Raw genomic sequence first — 27311 nt, 5'->3', positions numbered from 1 at the left:
GTGCTCTGATGGAGCTAAGATTGAACTGTTTGGCCATAATGAGCAGTGTTACATTTGGAGGACAAAGGGGAAAGCGCACAAGCCTAGAACACCATCCCAACTGTGCAGTATGGGGGCGGCAGCATCATGTTGTGGGGCTGTTTTGCTGCAGGAGGGACTGGTCCACTTCACAGCATAGATGGCATCATGAAGACAGAACATTATGGAGAAATACTGAAGCAACATCTCAACACATCAGCCAGGACATTACAACTTGCCCACAAATGGGTCAAACAGACCATGACCCTGAGCATACTGCCAAATTAGTTCAAACGTGCTTTAAGGACAGCAGAGTGAATGTTTTGGAGTGGCCATCACAAAGCCCTGAACTCAATCCTATAGAGAATGTGTGGGCGGAGTTGAAAAAGCTTGTGTGAGCAAGACAGCCTACAAATCTGACTCAGTTACAGCAATTCTGCAGGAGGAATGAGCCAAAACTCCTGCAAACTATTGTGAGAAGCTTGTGGAAGGAGACCCAAAACATTTGACCAAAGTTTAAAAGCAAAACTAAAAAATACCAAGGAAATGTGTGTACACTTTTGACCGTCTAGAAATAAAAAATTAAATTCTAAGAAAAGATTCTCTCATTTTTCTGGCATGTAGTAAATGTAAATAATTTAGGTAATCTTAAGGGACCTAAAATAGTCAATATTTAGTATTTAGCATCACACATTTTTTTAATGGTTATGCTCCTTTTTTAGAGTGTATGTAAACTTCTGCTTTCAACTGTATATCACTGTAAAACCCAATAAGGGGTTTAGGGTTGGGGACGGGATTAATAAATAAACATTTATGGATAATTTAATAAAGAACATAAATAATTAAACCATTTTCTCCATTCACAATGCATTAATGCACCCAGCCCTGTGTGTTATGTCAACAGACCTATGCATAAATAAATACAAATACTTAAATGCAAAAAATAAAATAAATGTGTTATATCATCCAAGCAGTTCCACTAGATCCCACTAAAACACTGAAGTTCAGCTACTGTGAAGTATCTCTGCAGTCAGTACAGCGCTGACAGACCACCTCCTAGTGCAAAACTCTCAAACACATCCGCGTCCAAGCTGTGAAACAACCGAACGAGATGACGACATCATGCCGGGTTCTGTTCTACGTGCTCATCCAGTGGAACGTTCCGCTAATGTTTTCCATCTGCCTGCACTGACGATGAAAAGGTAACAAAGTGGTCCATTGTTCAACAGCTTTGGGCAACAAGTGAGCGGCTCCCGGTCCCTCTCCCAGCTCCGGTCTTTGAGAAACATCAGCCACCTTCGTCCACAGAGCCTGTGCCATTAACTTTAGTGCCAGTTTTTGTGTGTGCGGATGGCGCCAGAACACAGAGAGCGGCTTCCAAAAAACCAGCCCATGATTTTAAGTTGCATAGCAGCTGGGTGCTCCATGGTTTTCCAATCAGCTCTCGGGGATCCAGGCTGCAGCAATTACGTAGATAGATTGAGAAAATCATTCTTGTGTAGCTTTGACATCCAATCCCACCCTTACAGCCGTTTCCGTTGTCTATTCCAACACTGCATTCCTACATTTAAAATAATACTACAGCAGTTTATAGTAAATACTGGAGAGTTTTTGAACCACACTGCAGTAGAGTACTTGAATTAATCTGTTGTGGTGATGAATTAAGCTGCTATGGTAACACAACAATAGTAATTATGCTGTTGTGGTAATTCTATTGTTGCTATGGTAACAACAACAGTAATTAATCTGTTGTGCTGATTCTATAGTTCCTATGGCAACACACCAACAACAGTAATTATTCTGCTGTGGTAATTTAATAGTTGCTATGGTAACACAACAATAATAGTTAGTTTGTTGAGGTAATTCTATAGTTGCTATGGCAACACAACAACAATAGTAATTAGTATGTAGTGGTGATTATATAATTTCTATGGTAACACAACAACAGTAGTAACTAGTCTATTGTGGTGATTCTGTAGTTGCTATGGTAACACAACAACAGTAATTAATATGTTGTGGTGATTCTGTAGTTGCTATGGTAACACACCAACAATAGTAATGAATCTGTTGTGGTGGTTCTAGAGTTATCTGTTGTGGTAACTCGATAGTATAGAAACAACAACAGTAATTAATGTCACGGTGATTATATAGTTGCTATCACAACACAATAACAACAGTAGTTAGTATGCTGTGGTGATTCTATACACACTATGGTAACACAACACCAATAGCATTAAATCTGTTGTGATTATTATGTGGTTGCTATGGTAACAAAACAACTATGATAATTATTCTGTTGTGGTGATTCTGTAGTTGTCATGGTTACACAACAACAATAGTAATTAATCTGTTGTGGTGATTCTGTAGTTGTCATGGTAACACAAAACAAAGGTAATTAATTTGTTGCGGTGATTCTATAGTTGCTACGGCAACACAACAACAACAGCAATTAATTTGTTGCAGTGATCCTAAAGTCGCTATGGTAACACAACAACAACAGCAATTAATCTGCTGTGGTGATCCTAAAGTCGCTATGGTAACGCAACAACAACAGCAATTAATCTGTTGCGATGATTATATAGTTGCTATGGTAACACAACAACAATAGTAATTTATCTGTTGCGGTGATTCTAGTTGCTACGGCAACACAACAACAACAGCCATTAATCTGCTGTGGTGATCCTAAAGTCGCTATGGTAACACAACAACAACAGCAATTAATCTGTTGCGATGATTATATAGTTGCTATGGTAACACAACAACAATAGTAATTAATCTGTTGCTGTGATTCTATAGTTCCTATGGCAAAACAACTACAGCAACAGCATTTAATTTGTTGTAGTGATTCTATAGTTGCTATGGTAACACAACAACAACAACAGCAATTAATCTGTTAAGTTGATTAGTTGCTATGGTAACGCAACAACAATAGTAATTAATCTGTTGTGGTGATCCTAAAGTCGCTATGGTAACACAACAACAACAGCAATTAATCTGTTGCGATGATTATATAGCTGCTATGATAACACATAAACAATAGTAATTAATCTGTTGCTGTGATTCTATAGTTGCTATGGTAACACAACAACAACAGCAGCAATTAATCTGTTACAGTGATTATATAGTTGCTATGGTAACACAACAACAATAGTAATTAATCTGTTGTGGTGATCTTATAGTTGCTATGGCAACACAATAAATATAAACAAATGAGTCAATACTGCAGTTGTCTACAACTAGGATATATTCCCATTCAATACACCTCAGCTTACTGTAGTAAATACTAAAATATACAAAGGTATTTATTACAGTTTACAGCAGTACTGAAGTATCCTGTAGCATTCATTAACAGAGAGTGAGAAATAGTGTAATATATACAGTGTAATACACTTTCCTATAGTATGGTTCAAAAACACGAGCATTTACTCTAAACTACTATAGTCATTCTTCATGTGGGTTTCTGCACTTCCAGCAGTCTCTTAGGGGCTGTTCACACTGATGGCATTTCTGCATTGCACTAAGCTGCTTTTTTATTGTTTTTCTATGTAAACATATGCTAAATGGACATGTTTGACTAATGCACTCCACACTAATGTGTCTTTTGTGCATGACTCTGCATTCCTAAAGTGCCACGCTTAAAGGGACAGTTCACCCCAAAATGAACATTACCTCATCATTTACTCTTCCTCATGTGGTTTTAATCCTTCATGAGTTTCTTTCCTCTGTTGAACACAAAAGAAGATATTTTAAAGAAAGATCAGTGCCTGCACCCATCTACTTCATAGTTAGTAAAAAATACTATGGAAGTCAATGCCAGGATTTTAATTTCAAGTGGACTGTCCCTTTAGGTTAAAAATCACAGCCATTTTTCATTTTCTTGTGTGTTCGACAGAAGCTAAGTGGATTTGGAACAATATGAGGGTCAGTAAATAAAGTGAGCATAGTTAAACAGTTTTGGCAAACTCCCACTGTAACAGAGCTGCTACTCAATATAACACACTCCAAGCTTTAAGTAAGCTCTATAAAGTTTTATATTCACCTCTGGCAAAGTGTAATGTATGAAGTCTGCGATCGTAGCGCCACCAAAAACATTATACACCCTTCCTAACATTTGGAGATGGTGCCAGCCTGCTCTACAAACCCTTTTATACAGTTTATGCTCTGAAATGAGTCAGTGGCTCCTGGAGACCCCCAACACTGCACACTGAGCATTAATCTCCACCAAACATGCCTGATTCAACTCATCAGCTCTTCAGTAGAGAATACCTGACCTGAAAGACGTGTGTCAGACATATGAATATATTTTAGGTCACGATGAAGTTAAGACTGTACTATTCCACTATAATCATGTGCATCCAACTGAAATGTAGGGCGGTGCAGGATTCCATCCTTAGGAAACCGAGTGGATTGTTGGAACATGAATGTTGCTTATAAAATGTAAGAAGCAGAAACAAGACCTGTTGACAGCCTGTGCCAAAGACTGATAACCCTGCCCTAAAGAAATGATAGCCCCGCCCTAAAAGACTGATAGCCCCAGCCTAAAAACACTGATAGCCCCGCCCTAAAGGACCAATAGCTCCATCTTAAATAACTCATTGCCCTGCCCTAAATTACTTATACCTCCACCCAAAAAGGCTGATGGCTCCACCGTAAAGAAATGAAAACTCCACCCTAAAGAAATGAGAGCTCCACCCTAAAGAAATGATTGCTCTGCCCTAAATAAATGATAGCTCCACCCTAAAGAAATAATAGCTCCACCCTAAATAAATGATAGCTCCACCCTATAGAAATGATAGCTCCACCCTAAATAAATGATAGCTCCGCCCTAAATAAATGATAGCTCCACCCTAAAGAAATGATAGCTCCATCCTAAAAGACTGATAGCTCCACCCTAAAGAAATGACAGCTCCACCCTAAAAGACTGATAGCTCCACCCTAAAGAAATGACAGCTCCACCCTAAGACTAATAGCTCCACCCTAAAGAAATAACAGCTCCACCCTAAAAGACTGATAGCTCCACCCTAAAGAAAAGACAGCTCCACCCTAAAAGACTGATAGCTCCACCCTAAAGAAATGACAGCTCCACCCCAAAAGACTGATAGCTCCACCCTAAAGAAATGACAGCTCCACCCTAAGACTAATAGCTCCACCCTAAAGAAATGACAGCTCCACCCTAAATGACTGATAGCTCCACCCTAAAGAAATAACAGCTCCACCCTAAAAGACTGATAGCTCCACCCTAAAGAAATGACAGCTCCACCCTAAAAGACTGATAGCTCCACCCTAAAGAAATGACAGCTCCACCCTAAGACTAATAGCTCCACCCTAAAGAAATGACAGCTCCACCCTAAATGACTGATAGCTCCACCCTAAAGAAATAACAGCTCCACCCTAAATGACTAATAGCTCCACCCTAAAGAAATGACAGCTCCACCCTAAAAGACTGATAGCTCCACCCTAAATAACTGATAGCTCCACCCTAAAGAAATGATAGCTCCACCCTAAAAGACTGATAGCTCCACTCTAAATAAATGATAGCTCTGCCTGAAGGACATATAGCTCCGCCCTAAATCAAAATGATTGATAGCTCTGCTTTAAATTACTGATAGCCCCACCTCATATGCCTGATAACCACACCCTAAAAGACTGATAGCTCCTCCCTAAAATACAGAGAGCCCCGCTTTAAAGGCTAATAACTCCGTCCTAAAATACCACTCTGTACTGGAGCATCATATCTATAGTAAGCTCTTCCAAACAAAAGGAAGACCTCATCACCTCTCGCGTTCGATGAATGAAGATTTTAAAGCAAGCATCTATTCCTAACTCCTGCCTTTCCTGTTTTTTTGACTACATTAAATCAGTTCTGGCCAATACAAACTAAATAGTTTACAAACTAATTAGTAAAATCAACGAATCGCTTAAAGAAATGCGTTTATGCACTTAAAAAAATAATAATTCTACTAAACGCTTTGAATACAATGGGTATATTTTAATATAAAATAAATTAATTGCTTTAAACCTGAGGTCTATACACGTGTTTAAAATAATTACGTCAACTAATCGCTTTAAAAGCAACAAGTTTATTCTCTTTTTAAAATAAAGTCAACTACTCTCTTCAAAAGCAATGGGTTTACTCACTTTTTTCGTACTCCAGCACCATATTTACAGTAAGTGACCCTGAGATCTTCTAAACAAAAGGCAGATCTCACCCAGCAGAGATGCTACAGCTCTTGTTTGCAATGCCAAAGTCTGTCAGGCGGTGCAGCATCAGGCGTGTTCAGACAGGCACGCTGGAGCCCAGGAGATATTAACAGTCCCGCACCTCCAGCCTCCGTTTCTAGGATATTGTGCAATTGGCTGGAATGCATGGAGCTCCGCTAGGGGAATATACACCCTCCGCTTCAGAGCATGTTTCAGATGCAAGTTTTATTTCTGCTGGATCTTCTTGACTGATGCAATCAAAGAAAAAGGCCAAGAGTTTTAAAGTCTGAATGCTCACAAATGCTGTCTTGAAGATGCATCATGCTGAAACAGGTGCATAAGGTAAAGAATTTATATTTCTTTTCCAACATCTTGTCCTGTTTTTCTAATCGCTATGCCAGCAAAAATTGCTAAAAGAACTGTTTGATGAATTGAAGTTTGTACAGCAAGCATCACTCATGATATTCCTTTCAAAGTCCATGTTTTTTTTATTTGTTATGAGTAAAGTCAACTAACTGCTTTAAAATCAAAGGGTTTATGCAAATGTTTTTTATTCTTATTGTTTTGAAAATCAACTAATCGCTTTAAAAGCAACGAGTTTACTCACTTATTTTAAGAAAAGTCAACTAAAGTCAACTAATCGCTTTAAAAGCAACGATTTCACTCACTTATCTTAAGTAAAGTCAACTAAAGTCAACTAATCGCTTTAAAAGCAACGGGTTTACTCACTTATTTTAAGTAAAGTCAACTAAAGTCAAATAATCGCTTTAAAAGCAACGGGTTTACTCACTTATTTTAAGTAAAGTCAACTAAAGTTAACTAATCGATTTGAAAGCAACGATTTCACTCACTTATCTTAAGTTAAGTCAACTAAAGTCAAATAATCGCTTTAAAAGCAACGGGTTTACTCACTTATTTTTAAGTCAACCAATAATTTTAAAAGCCAAAGGCTTACTCCCTTATTTTAAGGAAAGAAAACTAAAGTCAACTAATCGCTTTAAAAGCAACAGGTTTACTCACTTATTTTAAGTAAAGTCAACTAAAGTCAACTAATCACTTTAAAAGCAACGAGTTTACTCACTTATTTTAAGTCAACTAAAGTCAACTAATCGATTTAAAAGCAACGATTTCACTCACTTATTTTAAGCAAAGTCAACTAAAGTCAACTAAGCGCTTTAAAAGCAACGATTTCACGCACGTATTTTAAGTAAAGTCAACTAAAGTCAAATAATCGCTTTAAAAGCAACGAGTTTACTCACTTATTTTAAGTCAACTAAAGTCAACTAATCGCTTTAAAAGCAACGATTTCACTCACTTATCTTAAGTAAAGTCAACTAAAGTCAACTAATCAATTTAAAAGCAACGATTTCACTCACTTATCTTAAGTAAAGTCAACTAAAGTCAACTAATCGCTTTAAAAGCAACGATTTCACTCACTTATCTTAAGTAAAGTCAACTAAAGTCAACTAATCGCTTTAAAAGCAACAGGTTTACTGACTTATTTTAAGTCAACTAAAGTCAACTAATCACTTTAAAAGCAACGATTTCACTCACTTATCTTAAGTAAAGTCAACTAAAGTCAACTAATCGCTTTAAAAGCAACGATTTCACTCACTTATCTTAAGTAAAGTCAACTAAAGTCAACTAATCGCTTTAAAAGCAACAGGTTTACTGACTTATTTTAAGTCAACTAAAGTCAACTAATCGCTTTAAAAGCAACGATTTCACTCACTTATCTTAAGTAAAGTCAACTAAAGTCAACTAATCGCTTTAAAAGCAACGGGTTTACTCACTTATTTTAAGCAAAGTCAACTAAAGTCAACTAATCGCTTTAAAAGCAACGAGTTTACTCACTTATTTTAAGTAAAGTCAACTAAAGTCAACTAATCGCTTTAAAAGCAACGATTTCACTCACTTATCTTAAGTAAAGTCAACTAAAGTCAACTAATCGCTTTAAAAGCAACAGGTTTACTGACTTATTTTAAGTCAACTAAAGTCAACTAATTGCTTTAAAAGCAACGATTTCACTCACTTATCATTAGTAAAGTCAACTAATCGCTTTAAAAGCAACGATTTCACTCACTTATCTTAAGTAAAGTCAACTAAAGTCAACTAATCGCTTTAAAAGCAACGATTTCACTCACTTATTTTAAGTAAAGTCAACTAAAGTCAACTAATCGCTTTAAAAGCAACGGGTTTACTCACTTATTTTAAGTAAAGTCAACTAAAGTCAACTAATCGCTTTAAAAGCAACGGGTTTACTCACTTATTTTAAGTAAAGTCAACTAAAGTCTACTAATCGCTTTAAAAGCAACGGGTTTACTCACTTATTTTAAGTAAAGTCAACTAAAGTCAACTAATCGCTTTAAAAGCAATGAGTTTACTCACTTATTTTAAGTAAAGTCAACTAAAGTCAACTAATCGCTTTAAAAGCAACGGGTTTACTCACTTATTTTAAGAAAAGTCAACTAACATCAGCTAATCGCTTTAAAAGCAACGGCTTTACTCACTTATTTTAAGAAAAGTCAACTAAGATCAGCTAATCGCTTTAAAAGCAACGGGTTTACTCACTTATCTTAAGTAAAGTCAACTAAAGTCAGATTATCATTTTTAAAGCAACGGGGTTAACAAAAACTATTTCCAGTATATATTAACTAATTGCTTCAAAAACAGTCAACTCGGGGTGCTGAAAAATAATGGCGAAAGTAGCATTGGGCGGGTTAAATGACCAAAACAAAGACAGCCGGCACGTAACGCACATTTCCAAAGCAGAACATCTGACTTCAGCATTGTTTCTCAGATAAACAAGAGAGTTCACTGAGCATGTTTCTGAAATATCTGCAAACATATTATGGTATTTTCATGCTTTAAAATTGTCAAAAACTTACATACAGCACCTTTATGTAAAATAATTACTTCAGAAATTATGTCTTTACTCACTAAGTAAAGTCAACTAGTTACTTTAAAAGCAATAGTCAATTAATCGCTTTAAAAACTAAGAGTTTACTCATTTATTTTAGAGTAAAGTCAACTAATTCCTTTAAAAAGCAATAAGTTAACTAAATTTTTAAAACTCACATATTAAAAGCAACGAGTTAGCAGTTTTAAATGTAAAGTCGACTGACGTCTAAATTAAAAACAATGACTTGTCTTGTTACTCATTTAAAGTAATAGAATGTTTTTGGCATAGTGTACAGGCCTGTGAACCTGCGCCTTCAGGAAACACGTGTTGTAGTTGTTGTTATTATGAATGTAACGGCAGAGGCAGTAAGTTACGGGCGATTGAGGGAGGCTTGTGTTAGCATAGGCTGGATCCATGCCGCCAATCTCACAGCTTGTAATGTATAGATCAATGTGGCCGTAGGGGAAAGAGGATCAATGGCTGTTGAGTTATTGCAGTATTTGGCTACTGATTTTAGAGAGCTGTGTTTTCCCAGGAAAGTCAATACCCTGAGGCTCTTCACACTCATCTCGCCCTCCTTCCTCTAACCCGACACCCGGGAGCCCGAAGCCCTGGAGAGCCCAGACAAGAGCTGCTGGACTGAAGGACTTAATGATGCATGCAGGCGGAGAGCAGAACTAACAGAATAAGAGTGCGGATCTCTCTCTCTCTCTCTCTCTCTCTCCGGGGGGAGTGCACGGGCCAGAGCACTACATGTGAGAAGCAACAGAGCTGTAATAGTTATCAGGTAGCAGCTGCAACACTGCGAGTGAGAATGGACTTAACATTCTGCTAATGCAACAAGACGTCCTAACTAGCCCATGCCACACGTCAAGAGCTTTCCGGGGGATTTGGACGGAGCCGTCTTTCCCTGTAGTGTTCAGAATGATAAAACCAGCTGGTGCTGCTTTCACCTGGTACTGTGATGGGTGTTTCAGGACTGGGAGTCGATTAAAATAAATAACTGTTTCCTTGATTTGAGAGAGTCAATTTTAAAAACAGGCCTCACGGTGCCACAGTGGGTAGCACGGCTGTGTTACAGCAAGATGGTCATTAGTTCTAGTCCCGGCTGGGTCAGTTGGTGTTTCTGTGTGGAGTTTGCATGTTCTCCCCGTGTTGGTGTGGGCTTCCTATGGGTGCTCCGGTTTCCCCAACAGTCCAAACACATCCGCTATAGGGTATTGATGAGCTAAATTGGACAGATTGGTAGTGTATGAGTGTGTGTGAATGAGTGTGTATAGGTGATTCCCAGTATTGGGTTGCAGCTGGAAGGGTATTCGCTGTGTAAAAGATATTCAGAAATAGTTGGTGGTTCATTCCACTGTGGTGATGAATAAAGGGACAAAGCTGAAAATAAAATGAACGAATGAATTTTAAAGACCCAAAAAAGAGTCACAACATCAGTGGAGAACTAGATGAGGAGCTGTTCACGTGATGCTGAGATGCGTATTTTAGGAGTGGGAGTCCACTCCAAACATAATCCATTTCTTATTTCAAGTGAGTCAATTAAAAGAATCGAAAGGATTCACATTAGTGGAGAACTAGACTGAGGAGCTGTTCACACCTGGTGCTGAGATGCTTAAGGACTGGGACTTGACTCCAGAAAGAATCAATTCCTCGATTTGAAAGAGTCAATTCCAAGAAACAAAAAACGAGTCACAATGTGAGTGGAGATCTAGACTGAGGAGCTGTTCACAAATGGTGCTGTGATGCAGTTTTTCAGTGCTGGGAGTCGATTAAAAATGAATCGTTTCCTTGAATCAAAAGAGTCAATTGCAAGAATCAAAAAACACTCACAATAGCAGTGGAGATCTAGGCTGTTTCTCAATACCTAGAACACAGAGACCGGCTCACGCTTTTGTGAAGACCGGTCTTCCCCGTTCACCTCGGAAGAACGAAATTGATAGACCACGAGAACAGAGAACACGTCCTGTGAGAAATGAGATGCTGCGTTCTTCCTGATGGTCAAATGATCGTCACGCATTTTTAATTATTGGAACATTACAACGTTCATAAAACGACTTATTGTTAGCCTCCTTTTAAATATATATGTAACATGCACAAAACCTTACCAATATATACATTGCACAATACAAATAAAACAGATTTTAATAGGAATTTCAGCAAATGAACACCTTAATGTGTTCAATCCTTTATTGAGATGTTCATATTAATGTTTATATTCAGGGAAACTCCTGAGATAAATAAGGTACATCTCTGAACTTTAACATTAAATCTATATGGAATGCTGCGCTTCCCTCCTCCTTTCTTCAGTCGTAATGACTTCTGGGACTTCTAGAGTGAGTTCAGTGCTCTAGTTGCATTGGTGCGTCCTCAATATCAAGAACACATCTGGGAAGTTCCATGCATCGTCTGTTTTGCGGATTGACTATTGGAACTGAACTTTGGCGACTAATGATAATATTACATGAGAACACGAGGATGCAAGACAGCTGAAGAACGCATATTGAGAAACAGCCCCCGTCTAAGGACCTGTTTACAGCTAATATTGTGATGTGTTTTTTAAAAACTCATTCCTAGATTCGAAAGAGTCAATTCTAAGAATCGAAATAAGAATCCCAATATCAGTGCAGATCTAGACTGAAGAACTGTTTACACTCTGTGCTGAGATGCAGTTTAAGGACTTGGAGTCGACTCCAAAAAGATTCAAATCCTTTATTCAAAAGAGTCAATTCCCAAAATCAAAAAAGCAGATGCATTTATTCAGAGCTGGGAGTCGATTGAAAATTAATCAATTCCTTGATTTGAAAGAGTCAATTGTAAGAATCAAAAACGACTCGCAACAATAATGAAGAAGACCACTAAGGACCTGTTTACATATAGTTTTGTGATTCATATATTAGGAGTGGGAGACGACTCCAAAAATAACCAATTTCTTAAACTTGAAAGAGTCAATTCCAAGAATGGGAAATAGTCCCAATAACAGCGGAGATCTAGACTGAAGAGCTGTAACAGTTATCAGGTAGCAGCTGCAACACTGCGAGTGAGAATGGACTTAACATTCTGCTAATGCAACAGGACGTCCTAACTAGCCCATGCCACACGTCAAGAGCTTTCCGGGGATTTGGACGGATCTGGTCTTTCCCTGTAGAATGATAATGATAAATAGTTCTGAATGATAAAACCAGCTGGTGCAATTTACAGCTGGCACTGTGATGAGCTTTTTGGGACTGGGAGTCAATTAAAAATGAAGAGTTGTTTCCTTGATTTTCCTGATTGACTCCTTGAGTTTTTGAAGGCTCACAACCTCAGTGGAGATGTATAGATGTAGGACCTGTTCACATGTTGTGGTGAGATGAGTATTTTAGGACTGGGACTCAAATCCAAAAAGAATCAGTTCCTCGATTTGAAAGAGTCAATTGCAAGAATCGAAAAAGAGTCAGAACATCAGTGGAGAACTAGACTTAAGACCTGTTCACAGCTGGTACTGTGATATGTTTTTAGGACTGCAAAAAGAATCAATTCCTCAATTCGAAAGAGTCAATTCCAAGAATCGAAAAAGACTCAACAACAGTGGAGATCTAGGACCTGTTTTCACCAAGTACTGAGATGTGTTTTTCAGACTGGAAGTCAATTAAAAAAATAATAGTTTCTTTGATTCGAAAGAGTCGATTCTAAAAGCTGAAAAAGAGACCTAGACTGAAGAATTGTTCACACCCTGTGCTGAGATTGTTTCTTTAGGACTTGGAGTCCCCTGCAAAAAGATTCAAATCCTTTATTTAAAAGAGTCGATTCCAAGAATCGAAAAGCAGTCACTATATCAAAGGAGATCTAGACTGAGGACCTGTTCACAACTTATGCTGAGATGCATGTTTTCAGAGCTGTCAAATACAAAAAGAATCGTGCTTGATTTGAAAGAGTCAATTTTAAGAATCAAAAAAGACTCACAACAACAGTGGAGATCTATAGATGTAGGACCTGTTCACATGTTGTGGTGAGATGAGTATTTTAGGAATGGGACTCAACTCCAAAAAGAATCAGTTTTTCGATTTGAAAGAGTCAATTGCAAGAATCAAAAAAGTCTCAAAACAACAGTGGAGATCTAGAAAGAGGACCTGTTCACACCTAGACTTAAGACCTGTTTACAGCTGGTACTGTGATATGTTTTTAGAACTGCACAAAGAATTAATTCCTCAATTCGAAAGAGTCAATTCCAAGAATCGAAAAAAGACTCACTAAAACAGCGGAGATCTATAGATGTAGGGTCTGTTCACATGTTGTGGTGAGATGAGTATTTTAGGACTGGGATTCAACTCCAAAAAGAATCAATTTCTCGATTTGAAAGAGTCAATTGCAAGAATCGAAAAAGACTCAAAACAACAGTGGAGATCTAGAAAGAGGACCTGTTCACACCTGGTATTTTGGTGTTAATTTTTTGACTAGAAGTAGACTCCAAAGAAATAAATTTCTTGATTCGAAAGAGTCAATTCTAATCAACAAAAAGACAACATCAGCAGAGAACTAGGCTGAGGACCTGTTCACACCTCACAGTGAGATGCATTTTATTTTAGGACTAGGAGTCGACTCTAAGAAGATTCACTTCCTTGATTTAAAAGAGTCAATTGCAAGAAACAAACAAGAGTCACCATGTGACTTGACTGAAAAATGGCGCCAAGATGAGCTGATTAAAAATTAATCGTTTCCTTGATTTTAAAGAGTCAATTTTAAGATTATGAATCCATTTTGTATTTTTTGGGGAATCCACTCCACTTGTCAGTTTACAAGAACAAATGAATCAGTAAATTCTCTCTTGCTAACAATGATCCGATGCAATTCTGCCAACAGATTCAGTCAGTTCACTTCAATGAAACTGATTCACATAGTCATACCCTGATGGATTACAGAGCTGGTTCTGGTACGTCATACTGAAATATACAAATATAGCCTTTAAATGTGTGCGTGTTGCAGATTATTAAGTTAATTGTGTTTAAGTGAACTTCACTTTTGACCGGGAGTTGACTCAAAAAAGAAAATAATACACAAAGAACATGAAAAAATGCCTTGGGAAATATTTGAAAAGAATTCAGATTACACAGGAGGCACACGGTATATTAGCTTATTTTACATTACAAGTATTTCAGTGGCATTTTGTAATTCATTAAGGGTGTTTTCACACCTGCCTTGTTTAGTTGGACTGAATCGCACTAGAGTTGGTTTCCCCTTTTGGTGCGGTTGGTTTGGGCAGGTGAGAATGCAGCAATCGTACTCGAGTGCGCACCAAAAGCAAACCAAATAAGCGTACCGAGACCTGCTTGAAGAGGTGCTCTCGGTTCGCTTTCAAACAAACCCTGGAGCGGTTCGTTTGAGGTGAGAATATGATCCGTACTAAAACAGGTCCAACCGCAAAAAGTACTGCGCCTTTTGGACTAATCCAGCTGCCGTAGACTGTGCATTATGGGATATGGAGGAAAAACATTTGTTGACAGCGCTTTACCAACAGAGAGAGAGAGAGAGAGAGAGGGAAAACATTAGCTGACGGATCGTTGGTAATATTTCCGCAAGATGAGCATGTCGCAGTTTAGCTAAATTAATTCACACCTCCTCCTGAAGTAATGAGCGATGCATTAAAACATTTGTTTTTCAGCTGCAGCTGCGCTTCATTCTTGAAATGTATAGTTTGTCTAAAGCAGGCATACAATCAGTCAGCGCAGTCGTCCCTCCAGAGTAAACACGACATTTTGTGTCTGCCGGTTTTGTTTACCTGCGGGAGTTCATTTGCATTTTCCTGCATGTGAATTCTGACCAATCAATAAGCAGTTTAGGAAATATGTTCAGCAACATCTGGCAAATGAGAGATGTGGATTTTGTCAGATGACTGCATTTTGGTTCGTTTCAACTGGTTCGGACCAAATCCAGCAGTGTGGTGTGAAAACAACCCAAAGACGGCAGAACATGCAACAATGCATAATTCATTGCCCTTGGTCCGGACCAAATGAAGCGAACTACAGATGTGAACGCACCCTAAAATGTAATTATATGCGTTTAAAATAAGTTCATTCATTCATTTTCCTTCAGCTTAGTCTCTATTTCTGATGTTGACACATCCTAATGAACCACCAACTATTCCATCTAATGTTATATTACACAGCGGATGCCCTTCCAGCTGCAACCCAGTACTGGGAAACACCCATACACACTCATTCCCACACTGTGGTCAATGTAGTTCATCAATTCCCCTATAGCGCATGTTTTTGGACTGTGGGGGAAACACCCAGAAACCCACGCCAACACAGGGAGAACATGCAAACTCCACATAGAAACATCAACTGACCCAGCCGAGACTCAAACTAGCGACCTTCTTACTGTGAGGCCACAGTGCTAACCACTGAGCCACCGTGCATCCTATAAAAGCTGAATTTGTCAAGTTAAACTCATCCACCTGTAAGTCCAAATTCAAACCCCGAATGCAAATTGTGTCTTAATTTACCTGTGAGCTCACTTCCTGCGATGGCAGTGTTCGCGATATTTCTGGCTTCCACTGCAGCAGAGATAAGACAGTCGACCTATAATCAGTGCACTGACCGTCTTTGATGCATTTCTGGGCTCCATTACTGCTAATGAAAGGCAGATAAAAGGAATATGATAAAAATAATGTGTCTCTTCGCAGAGATGCCCGTCCCCTTGGCCAATGTACGTGTCCCCCTCCCATTCCCAGCGGAGCCGGCGCTTAATTTCTGATGACCTAAATGTATCTGGATGAAAACACTGACACTGGCTTGTGTTGATCTGGAAGTGTGTGTGACGATAAGAAGCGGGAATGCGGAGTAAAGTTGATCTCACATGGGAGAGACATCACTGAGGTTTAGACGCACTCTCACTCCTCTTCAATTATACACAGTCTGCTGTTCAGTGTTTAAAAGCCGCTTCATTTCACATTCATGAGTATCACACATCTCTGGCACAGTAAATAAGTTGCTGGATGTACGTCAAGCTGAAATATGCATGCGTGCATCTCATTTGCAGCATATAGTGAGAGTCATTTGGAGAAGCGGGCAGATTTGGCCTGCAGTCCTGCACATGTGCTGCTCTTTTTAGCAACTGATGCATTTAAAAATATTAGATTAAAATAAAAGTGCATTTAATTAATTAATATATATGTATTTCTAGCATTTATAAGTACTGTTAAACAATCAAAAGTGTATACATATGTGTACTGTAAATACACGAAAAAACAAATATACACTTACTGGCCACTTTATTAGGTACACCTGTTCAACTGCTTGTTAACACAAATTTGTAATCAGCCAATCACATGGCAGCAGCTCACTGCATTTCGGCATGTAGACATGATCAAGAGGATCTGCTGCAGTTCAGAGCGGGCATCAGAATGGGGAAGAAAGAGGATTTAACTGGCTTTAAACGTGGCATGGTTGTTGCTGCCAGACGGGCTGCTCTGAGTATTTCAGAAACTGCTGATCTACTGGGATTTTCACGCACAACCATCTCTAGGGTTTACAGAGAATGCTCCGACAAAGTGGAAATCTCCAGTGAGCGGCAGTTCTGTGGGCGCAAATGCCTTGTTGATGAGGTCAGAGGAGAATGGCCAGACTGGTTCCAGCTGATAGAAAGGCAACAGTAACTCAAATAAGCACTCGTTACAACCGAGCTCTGCAGAAGAGCATCTCTGAACACACAACACGTCCAACCTTGAGGCGGATGGGCTACAGCAGCAGAAGAGCACACCGGGTGCCGCTCCTGTCAGCTAAGAACAGGAAACTGAGGCTACAATTCACACAGACTCACCAAAACTGGACAATAGAAGATTGGAGAAACGTTGCTGCTCTGATGAGTCTCCATTTCTGCTGACACATTCGGATGGTCAGCCTTGTATAGATTGTTGAATCTATGCCACCAAGGATTAAGGCAGTTCTGAAGGCAATAGGGGGTTCGACCTGGTACTAGTGGGGTGTACCTAATAAAGTGGCCAATGTATATAGATCAAAAGATCGAGGATGAAGAGTGTGTATATATGTACACATATATTTTGTTATTATTAATGCAAATATATTTATAAAAAATGTGTGTGTGTGTGTGTGTGTACATATATATATATATATATATATATATATATATATATATATATATATATATATATATATATATATATATATGATACAAATTAAATATATATTTTATTATCTACAGTATGTAACAAAAATTTTCTGCATAATTTTGTTTCTATGTATGTTTGTGTATCACATGTACTTATTAAATAAATAAATATATAAAAATAAATTGTCAAAACTATCCCTTATTTTCAATGCAATTACTTGTGATAAATCTTTACCCAGCACTATATATATATATATATATATATATATATATATATATATATATATATATATATATATATATATATGTTATTGGCTTTATACACCTTGTTCTACTCTTGCATTTCAGTCACAAGATCTTCAAAGAAAATAGAAAAAGCTTATCTAATTGATCGATTGATTACAGTGATGGATTAATCGATTATTAAAGTGTGACCGCCCCTTTACACTAAATAGTTAGACAAGTGAAGGATATCAGACAGAGCGTCCGTCATCTCATCTTGCTCCATTTTCTCCTGTATTACTTTAAACATAATAAGCGCTGGTACGGCTCTGCGTCGTTCTGGTCATCATTTGTGACACGTCGTCGTCTCTCTAGTGTCCGGCGAGTATCATTTAGTCAAATCTGCTGCTTTCATACTGTCCTCCATCAGAATAATCCAGATGCCAGTCACAGCAGGCAAAAGGTCAGATCTAGGACTGTTTGCTGCGATAAGGAAATGTCAGCGTGCCGGTCATAAAAGAGCCGAGTGTGTTCAGACTCTCTGTTATACATCTGCTTTATCTGCTGGATTTCCCTGCTCTTTGTCCCGTTCTGATGCGTTTGCCGTGTAAGCACAGACAACCGGACAATGCTGTCGTAGCCGCGGCCCGAACACTCCGCTTTCATGAGCTCTGCATTGTCAATTTGGCTTAAAGTTCACAGGAATATTCTCTGTGCACGAAATCAGACATAATAAAGGAAGCCAGTTGCAGATTGTAAAGATGAATGAATGAATGCTGAATATCTCTGAATCACAAAGCAGACACTAATGTATAGGTAAGGTCACGCAAGATCCAGGATAAAGACTGAATCATACTGTGAATTATCCACATGTTCTTTTTTATAAACAAATGTAAATAATAGTGCTGTCAAAAAGTGCTGACACTACTATTCAGCTTAAAGTGGCATGTAAAGGCTTCACTAGGGTAATTAGGATAAAGTTAGGGTAATTAGGCAAGTCATTGTATAACAGTGGTTTGTTCTGGACACAATCCAACACTAATATTGCTGAAGGGGCGAATAATATTGAGCTTACAATGGCTTTAAAACAATTAATGTTCAAGTCAAAATTAAACAAATACGACTTTCTCCAGAAGAACAAATATTTTAGGAAATACTGTGAAAAATTCAACATCATTTGGGAAATAATACATTTAACAGCAGAGAGAATAATTTTCAACTGTATATATAGTGCCCTATAGTGTAAGTGGAGCGTATTGGGATACTGCCGGAGAGTGAGTGAGTGTGCGAGTGTGTGTTGTACCGGTGTAGACGAAGCGTCCCGGGGCTCCTTTGCAGAACTGCTTGGACTTGTATGAGAGTGTGACCTCCACCACGCCGGGGATGTGTCTCGGCGGCGTCTGCACCCGGATTGCATGAGGAGTGATGAGCTGAAACACACACAGCACACGCACTGAACCCTGAGGTACACCACTAATGCTGCAGACACACACTCACACACACACTGATGGATTTTACACACATGCTGGACAGGGGTCTGATTTTGTTCATTTTAATCGTGGAGTTGGCACTTTGATGGAGTGAACTAAACAACTAAACTGAACTGAACTGAACTGAAATATTATAAAATAAAATAAAATAAAATAAAATAAAATAAAATAAAATAAAATAAAATAAAATAAAATAAAATAAAATAAAATAAAATTAAAAATTAAATAAATAAAAAAATTGAAATTATACGGTCAAAACATTATTGATTATATTGATTATAAAATTTAAATTAAAAATTAAATAACTAAAAAACAGTATTTTATAAATGGCAATTAAATTAAATTAAATTAAATTAAATTAAATTAAATTAAATTAAATAAAAAAAAACATTGCCTCTATTACAAAAATAGCCAAAAGCATGAATGATTTGGCTCTTTTAATAAAATAAAATAAAATAAAATAAAATAAAATAAAATAAAATAAAATAAAATAAAATAAATAAAATAAAATAAAATAAAATAAAATAAAATAAAATAAAATAAAATTAAATTAAACTAAATTAAATTACATAAAATATGGTTTGACTCTTTTCAAATAATAAACAAAAAAGTAAAATCAACCTCATCTCACAACATTTTAAAATGAAAAAATATATTTTTAAAAAAAATTTATATTTACATACGAATAAATAATACAAATAAAACATGAAACTATAAACTGTTAATAAAACAACAATAACAAAAAAATTTGAAAACAAAAAATATATTATAATAAAATATGACAAATTAAATATAAAATAAATATAAAATAAAATAAATATATAAATAGAATAGTAAAAAATAAATGAATTAATAAGAAAATTCATTAATAAATTAAATTAAATTAAAAAAGCAAATGTAAATTTTATCTCACCTCACTCCAGACCAGCATTGTGCCGAAGACCACTTGTAATCCGTCAAAGAAGTTGTCCCCGATGATGATCACTGTGGCTCCTCCAGTCGTCCAGCCTTCACTGGGGCTGATGGCTTTAATGCATGGAGTGGCTGCTTCGAAAACAACACCAAAACACCAGAAATGTGTTAGAGTTACACCATTACAGTGCTTTACTCTGCTCTTTATTATACTTTCTACAAACACAAAATTTTAATATTTTATAACATTTTCATTTGAATATTTTTCTTGGTGTCTGTGCTTCACAAATTAAAACAAAACAATACAAAAAATTAAAAACAGAATGGCTCAATTAAAAAAAAAAATATATATATATATGATTTTTTTTCGCTCTTTTTTTCTCAAATAAAATAAATTAATAAAATAATTGTATAAAATAAAATATTACATTTATACAGACTAAAAACATTAATGATATGGCTCCTATAATAAATAAATTAATAAATAAATATGTTTATAGAAATGTGGCTCTTTTAATAAAAATATATAAAAATTAAAATTAAAAAATACAATTAAATTTATTTAAAAATGTAAATATGATAAAAGAAAAAAAAGTAAAATATATTTTTTTAAATGTTTATGTTTTTATTAAACAAAAAATAAAAACATAAATGCATTAACCCTTGAAATAAATAAATAAAAACAACTGCATCAAAACAAAACAAAAACAAATAAATAAATAAAAACAATGATAAATTAATAAATAAAATCAAAATAAATAAAAACAAAACAAATAAATTAATAAAAACTAAATAAATAAAAAACTAAACAAATAAATAAATAGTTAAAGTATGATAATGTTTAAAAAACTTTTGAACAACAATTACATTTGTAAATTGTTTGGATAAATTAAGATGAAAAAAATCTAATAAAATAATGAAGTAATAAAGACTTTTACTCTACTCTCTGCATACTGACAGAACCATGCACACACACACACACACACACACACACACACACACACACACACACACACACACACACACACACACACACACACACACACACACACACACACACACACACACACACACACACACACACACACACACACACACACACACACACACACACACACACACACACACACACACACACACACACACACACACACACAACAGGAAGTCTGATGACTGTAAAAGCTCATCTGATGTTTTTCCTCTGGTGTCTGAGCATCACTCAGCTCAATAAAAGCATTACGTTGCTGTTGTGTTTTTGCTCTTTTATGGTAAATCCGTCTTCTAGCCGTGCTGGAGACAGACAGGCTGACTGAGTCTCTGCCGATGGACACACATTGATTGGTCGCATCTTCAGACCGCATTACTGAACACAGATGCATCATGGGAACCAAAAACTGCGACTGAAAACCGCGTCTGACTCTCTGATGCACAAATGAAGATCTCCAAATTCTCAATAGTACAGTAATTCACATTCACCTGTTTTGAGTTTAAGAAAACAGCTTTACAGTAACATTGCATTACATTACATTTATTTATTTATTTATTTATTTATTTATTTATTTATTTATTTATTTATTTAATTTAATTTAATTTAATTTAATTTAATTTAATTTAATTTAATTTATTTTTATTTTTATTAAAATGACCAAATCATTAATTTTTTTTAAACAATATCATTAATGAATTAATACAATTTTTAACTTTTTTATTAATAAAAAAGCCAAATTTAGTAAAGTATGCATTTATTGGATCAAAAACACAGTAAAATCTGTAATATTGTCAAATATTTAATTATTGTGACGTTACAAAACAGGGTATATAACTAATAGGGTCATGCACTGACCACTGCAACAGTAATACGAGTGTGTGTGTGCGCGCGCGCTTGTTCTGGTCTTACCTTCAGAAGGGTCGAGGCGTCTTGCCCTCCGGCCGTGTTTTGAGTTATTGTGGACGAACATGTTATCAGAAACAGCCAGAACGTGTCCATCCACATTGACTGTAGTGGAAACCACAACCTGAGGACACAATACACAACATTTACTCGTCACATCAAGCCTAAAACATGAGTATTAGGATCGCATCTGAAGGTGCAAAACTCTCTTCATCCTGCAAGCAGGAGAGCAACGTTTATTATTTGCTATTAAGTGGTTAGATAAAGGGGTTTGACAATAACAGTTTTATGATAACAGAGTTTTACAATAAAGAGGATTTCCAATACAGGAGATTGACGAATAAAAGGATTTTTGCATTAAAGTGGTTTGACGATAGTAGAGTTTTAACAACAATAGAGTTTTGCTGTAAAGTAGTTTTACGATAAAGTGGTTTGACGATAGTAGAGTTTTAACAACAATAGAGTTTTGCTGTAAAGGAGTTTTACGATAAAGTGGTTTGACGATTGTACAGTTTGACGATTGTAGAGTTTGACGCTAGTAGAGTTTGAGGATAGAGTGGTTTTATGATAAAGTCTTTGACAATAGAAGAGTTTTACGATAAAGGAGTATGACAATACTAGAGTTTGACCATAATAGAGTTTGACAAGAGTAGAGTTTAATGATAAAGGAGTTTTACGATAGATGGGATTTACAATAAAGGAGATTTATGAAAAAGGATTTTTACGCTAAAGTGGTTTGACGATAGAGTTTTAACGATAATAAAGTTTTACAGTAAGGGAGTTTTACGCTGAAGTTGTTTGACTATGGTAGAGTTTGGCAATAGTAGAGGTTGACGATAAAGGAGTTTTACGATAAAGTCGTTTGACGATAGAAGAGTTTTAACAACAATAGAGTTTTGCTGTAAAGGAGTTTTACGATAAACTGGTTTGACGATAGTAGAGTTTGACGATTGTAGAGTTTGACGCTAGTAGAGTTTGAGGATAGAGTGGTTTTATGATAAAGTCTTTGACAATAGAAGAGTTTTACGATAAAGGAGTATGACAATACTAGAGTTTGACCATAATAGAGTTTGACAAGAGTAGAGTTTAATGATAAAGGAGTTTTACGATAGATGGGATTTACAATAAAGGAGATTTATGAAAAAGGATTTTTACGCTAAAGTGGTTTGACGATAGAGTTTTAACGATAATAAAGTTTTACAGTAAGGGAGTTTTACGCTGAAGTTGTTTGACTATGGTAGAGTTTGGCAATAGTAGAGGTTGACGATAAAGGAGTTTTACGATAAAGTCGTTTGACGATAGAAGAGTTTTACGATAAAGGTGTATGACCATACTAGAGTTTGGCTATAGTAAAGTTTGACGATAGTAGAGTTTTACGAAATAGTAGTTGTATTATAAAGCTGTTTGACGAAAGTAGAGTTTTACGATAAAGGAGTTTGACCATAACACAGTTTTACGTTAAAGTGGTTTGACAATAGTAGAGTTTAACAATAAAGGAGTTTGACTATAACACAGTTTTACCATAAAGGAGTTTGACCATAACACAGTTTTACCATAAAGGAGTTTTACAATAAAGTGGTTTGACAATAGTAGAGTTTGACGATAGTAGGGTTTGACGATAACGGAGTTTGTCGATAAAGGAGTTTTACGAATTAGTGGTTTGACAATAGTAGAGTTTGACGATAGTAGGGTTTGACAATAGTAGGGTTTGACGATAACGGAGTTTGTCGATAAAGGAGTTTTACGATAAAGTGGTTTGACGATAGTAGAGTTTGACTATAAAGGAGTTTTACGGTAAAAGAGTTTTACAATAAAGTAGTTTGATGATAGTAGAGTTTTACGATAAAGGAGTTTTACAATAAAGTAGTTTGATGATAGTAGAGTTTTACGATAAAGGAGTTTTACAATAAAGACATTATACGATAAAGTGGTTTGACAATAGTAGAGTTTGACGATAGAAGAGTTTAACAATAAAGGAATATCATGTTAAAGGACTTTTACAACAAAGTAGTTTGAGGAAAGTAGAGTTTGACAATAGTAGAGTTTTAAAGGAGTTACGATAAAGTAGTTTGACAATAGTAGAGTTTTATGTTAGAGGAGTTTTACAATAAAGTAGTTTGAGGACAGTAGAGTTTGACGGTAGAAGAGTTTGATTATAGAATAGTTTTACGATAAAGTAGTTTGACAATAGAAGAGTTTTACGGTAAAGGAGTTTTAAGATAAAGTAGTTTGACAATAGAAGAGTTTGACGATAGAAGAGTTTAACGGTAAAGGAGTTTTATAATAAAGTAGTTTGACGATAGAAGAGTTTGATGATAGAAGAGTGTAACGGTAAAGGAGTTTTATGATAAAGTAGTTTGACGATAGAATAGTTTGACAACAGAAGAGTTTGACGATAGAAGAGTTTTACGATAAAGTAGACGACAGTAGAGTTTGGCCATAGTAGAGTTTTACGGTAAAGTAGTTTGATGATAGTAGAGTTTTACCATAAAGGAGTTTTACGATAAAGTAATTTGACAATAGAAGAGTTTGACGGTAAAGGAGATTTTAGATAAAGTAGTTTGACAATAGAATAGTTTGACATTAGAAGAGTTTTACAGTAAAGGAGTTTTACGATCAAGTAGTTTGACAATAGAAGAGTTTGACGATAGAAGAGTTTTACGATAAAGTAGTTTGACAATAGAAGAGTTTGACGATAAATGAGTTTGACAATAGAAGAGTTTGACGAAAGAAGAGTTTTACGATAAAGTAGTTTGACAATAGAAGAGTTTGACGATAGAAGAGATTTACGATAAAGTAGTTTGACAATAGAAGAGTTTGACGATAGAAGAGTTTTACAATAAAGTAGTTTGACAATAGAAGAGTTTGACGAAAGAAGAGTTTTACGATAAAGTAGTTTGACGATAGAAGAGTTTGACGATAGAAGAGTTTTACAATAAAGTAGTTTGACAATAGAAGAGTTTGACGAAAGAAGAGTTTTACGATAAAGTAGTTTGACGATAGAAGAGTTTGATGATAGAAGAGTTTTACGATAAAGTAGTTTGACAATAGAAGAGTTTGACGCAAGAAGAGTTTTACGATAAAGTAGTTTGACAATAGAAGAGTTTGACGATAGAAGAGTTTTACGATAAAGTAGTTTGACAATAGAAGAGTTTGACGAAAGAAGAGTTTTACGATAAAGTAGTTTGACGATAGAAGAGTTTAACGGTAAAGGAGTTTTGTGATAAAGTAGATTGACGATAGTAGAGTTTTCAATAGAAGAGTTTTACAGTAAAGGAGTTTTACGATCAAGTAGTTTGACAATAGAAGAGTTTGACGATAGAAGAGTTTTACGATAAAGTGGTTTGACGGTAGAAGAGTTTGACGATAGAAGAGTTTTACAATAAAGTAGACGATAGTAAAGTTTGACCATAGTAGAGTTTTACGATAAAGTAGTTTGATGATAGTAGAGTTTTACCATAAAGGAGTTTTACGATAAAGTGGTTTGACAATAGTAGAGTTTGACGATAGAAGAGTTTGACGATAGAAGAGTTTGACCATAACGGGGCTTGACAATAACAAAAATTGACGATAAAGACATTTTTCAATAAGGAGGTTTGGCAAAATACAGTGTTTCATGATAAAAGGTTTCGACAATAGCAGAGTTGATGATAACAGTGCTTGACGATAACATGATGACAATTAATCTACTATTGGTGACATCACTCAGATGCCTTTTCTATCAGGGCTTTACAGAGTATTATGCCTTTTACAACCGATGTAACAGAGTTGAGGAAACTGACCTGAAACCGCCGCATGTCTCGGGGGTTTCCTGCATTCTTCAGACAGTTCTGGTTACACTTCAGGAAGAACTTCAGGAAAAATCTGAAAAACACACACAAAAAAAGACATTAAGCGACTCACAGAAGACACTGTGCACAGTTATAGAGCATCTTTGATTTTTCCTTCTTCATACATCCCTGGTTGATTTACTTGTATTTTTACCTCGGCCCGGCGCTATCGATTGGCAATGGATATCAATGGAGATGAGCTGTAATGGCCGCCGCTGTTGGAGGTGGACTACAGTGTGAAATGGATTGCCGTCCTAATGCATTTTCCCCTGGCTGCTAATCTCTGTGCATTCATCTCGGCCACCGTAAGCCCACTATTTTGATGGAGTGCTTTCCTTTTAATTGCCACATTATCACAATAATAATCCGGGCAGTTAACAAGCAGCAAGGTCACAGACAGCCATGTCACATTAACCACAGGATAACCTCGTCTGCTGCACCGATGACCAACATCTGCAGACGCCATCCATTTCTGCTTAATAAGACACTAACAATATCTTTAAAAACACACTGCTACATCAGGCCATTTGTAAAAGCTCTCCTCTACAGCCAGAGCATTTCTTTTTCAGAAATGATTCACTATTTCTAACATTTCATATTTCCAACACAGGTCATATTTGTGTAATTCCTGCCGTACGCTCTGAAATGGGCTTATCATTTTCGTTTTATTTAATTTCAACACTGAAAACCCAATCAAAACAGACTTGACCAGCTGACCAATCAGAGCAGAGCAGAATTATGGAAGTGGGAGGGGCTTACGAGTCTTGAATTAATTCTAATGAACAGTAACCTACATATTAATTTGGGTGTTGTCATGTTTGAACTCGGATCTTAAGTTTTGTTGTTAGACTAGCTCCAGTTTTGACATTGGTACTAATTAATGTCCAAACTGATTAGTGTCCTGGAGGGCCGTGTCCAGCGTATTTTAGCTTTAACTCCAATTAAACACACCTGAACCAGCTAATCAAGCTCTTTCTAGGTATACTAGAAACTTCAGTTGGAGATAAACCATGCAGGACACCAGCCCTCCAGGACTGAGTTTGGACACCCCTGGTCTAATGTATATGCACAAATACATTACTACAGAGCATCCTGCAGACAATATTGTCTTTGTTATTGTCATTTATATTGTGGTTTGAGATGTCTGACATCTCATATCCTGACAATGAAACATGTAGATAATATGATATAAAGATATACAAAATGGAATAAGTCAATTCAATTCACTAAATTAAATAAAATTAAATTTATTGACATGACAGTGGTTACAATGTTGTCAAATCTTTTCTGCATACATTTTTACCTTAAACAGAACATATGTACACAAATGACATTGTAGAAAACATAAAATGATAATAATAATATTGATAATAATATTGATAATAACAACAGTAATAATTAAAATAAAAATAATAATAATATTAATAATAATATTGATAATAACAACTGTAATAATTAAAATAATAATAATAATAATATTAACAATAATATTGATAATAACAACTGTAATAATTAAAATAATAATAATAATAATATTAACAATAATATTGATAATAACAACAGTAATAATTAAAATAATAATAATAATAATAATAATAATAGTAATAATATAATTAAAAATAACAACAATAATAATAATAATAATAATAATAATAATAATAATAATAATATTGATAATAACAACAGTAATGATACAAAAAATAATAATAATAATAATAATAATAATATTTATA

The 27311-nt window shown here is 35.9% G+C and overlaps 1 protein-coding gene and 1 long non-coding RNA gene across 17 annotated transcripts in view; both read right to left on the bottom strand.

Annotated features, from left to right (window-relative positions):
- Positions 1-27311, bottom strand: part of LOC100537342 (transcription factor COE3) — a 269421-nt gene that overhangs the window by 69345 nt on the left and 172765 nt on the right. For 8 of the 16 annotated variants that reach the window (XM_087282044.1, XM_087282048.1, XM_087282051.1 and 5 more), the window contains 4 exons: positions 25531-25612; positions 21755-21872; positions 19859-19992; positions 18759-18885 (listed from right to left, as the gene is read on the bottom strand). In XM_087282044.1, coding sequence (XP_087138170.1) covers positions 18759-18885; positions 19859-19992; positions 21755-21872; positions 25531-25612 — 461 coding nt within the window. The remainder of the gene's footprint in view (positions 1-18758; positions 18886-19858; positions 19993-21754; positions 21873-25530; positions 25613-27311) is intronic. The other 8 variants (XM_087282045.1, XM_087282049.1, XM_087282052.1 and 5 more) reach the window with 1 other exon arrangement.
- LOC147834077 (uncharacterized) lies at positions 3560-12931 on the bottom strand. The gene is made up of 4 exons (XR_015508073.2): positions 8333-12931; positions 7494-7685; positions 5365-6967; positions 3560-5257 (listed from the first exon to the last, which is right to left on the bottom strand). It is a non-coding gene; the product is annotated as an uncharacterized LOC147834077 (long non-coding RNA).

The sequence above is a fragment of the Danio rerio genome, chromosome 14 (genome assembly GCF_052040795.2).
Source record: "Danio rerio strain M-AB ecotype USA chromosome 14, GRCz13ab, whole genome shotgun sequence".
NCBI lineage: Eukaryota > Metazoa > Chordata > Actinopteri > Cypriniformes > Danionidae > Danio > Danio rerio.
Note: the sequence above shows the minus strand (reverse complement) of the source record. Positions and strands in the feature narration are given on the sequence as shown.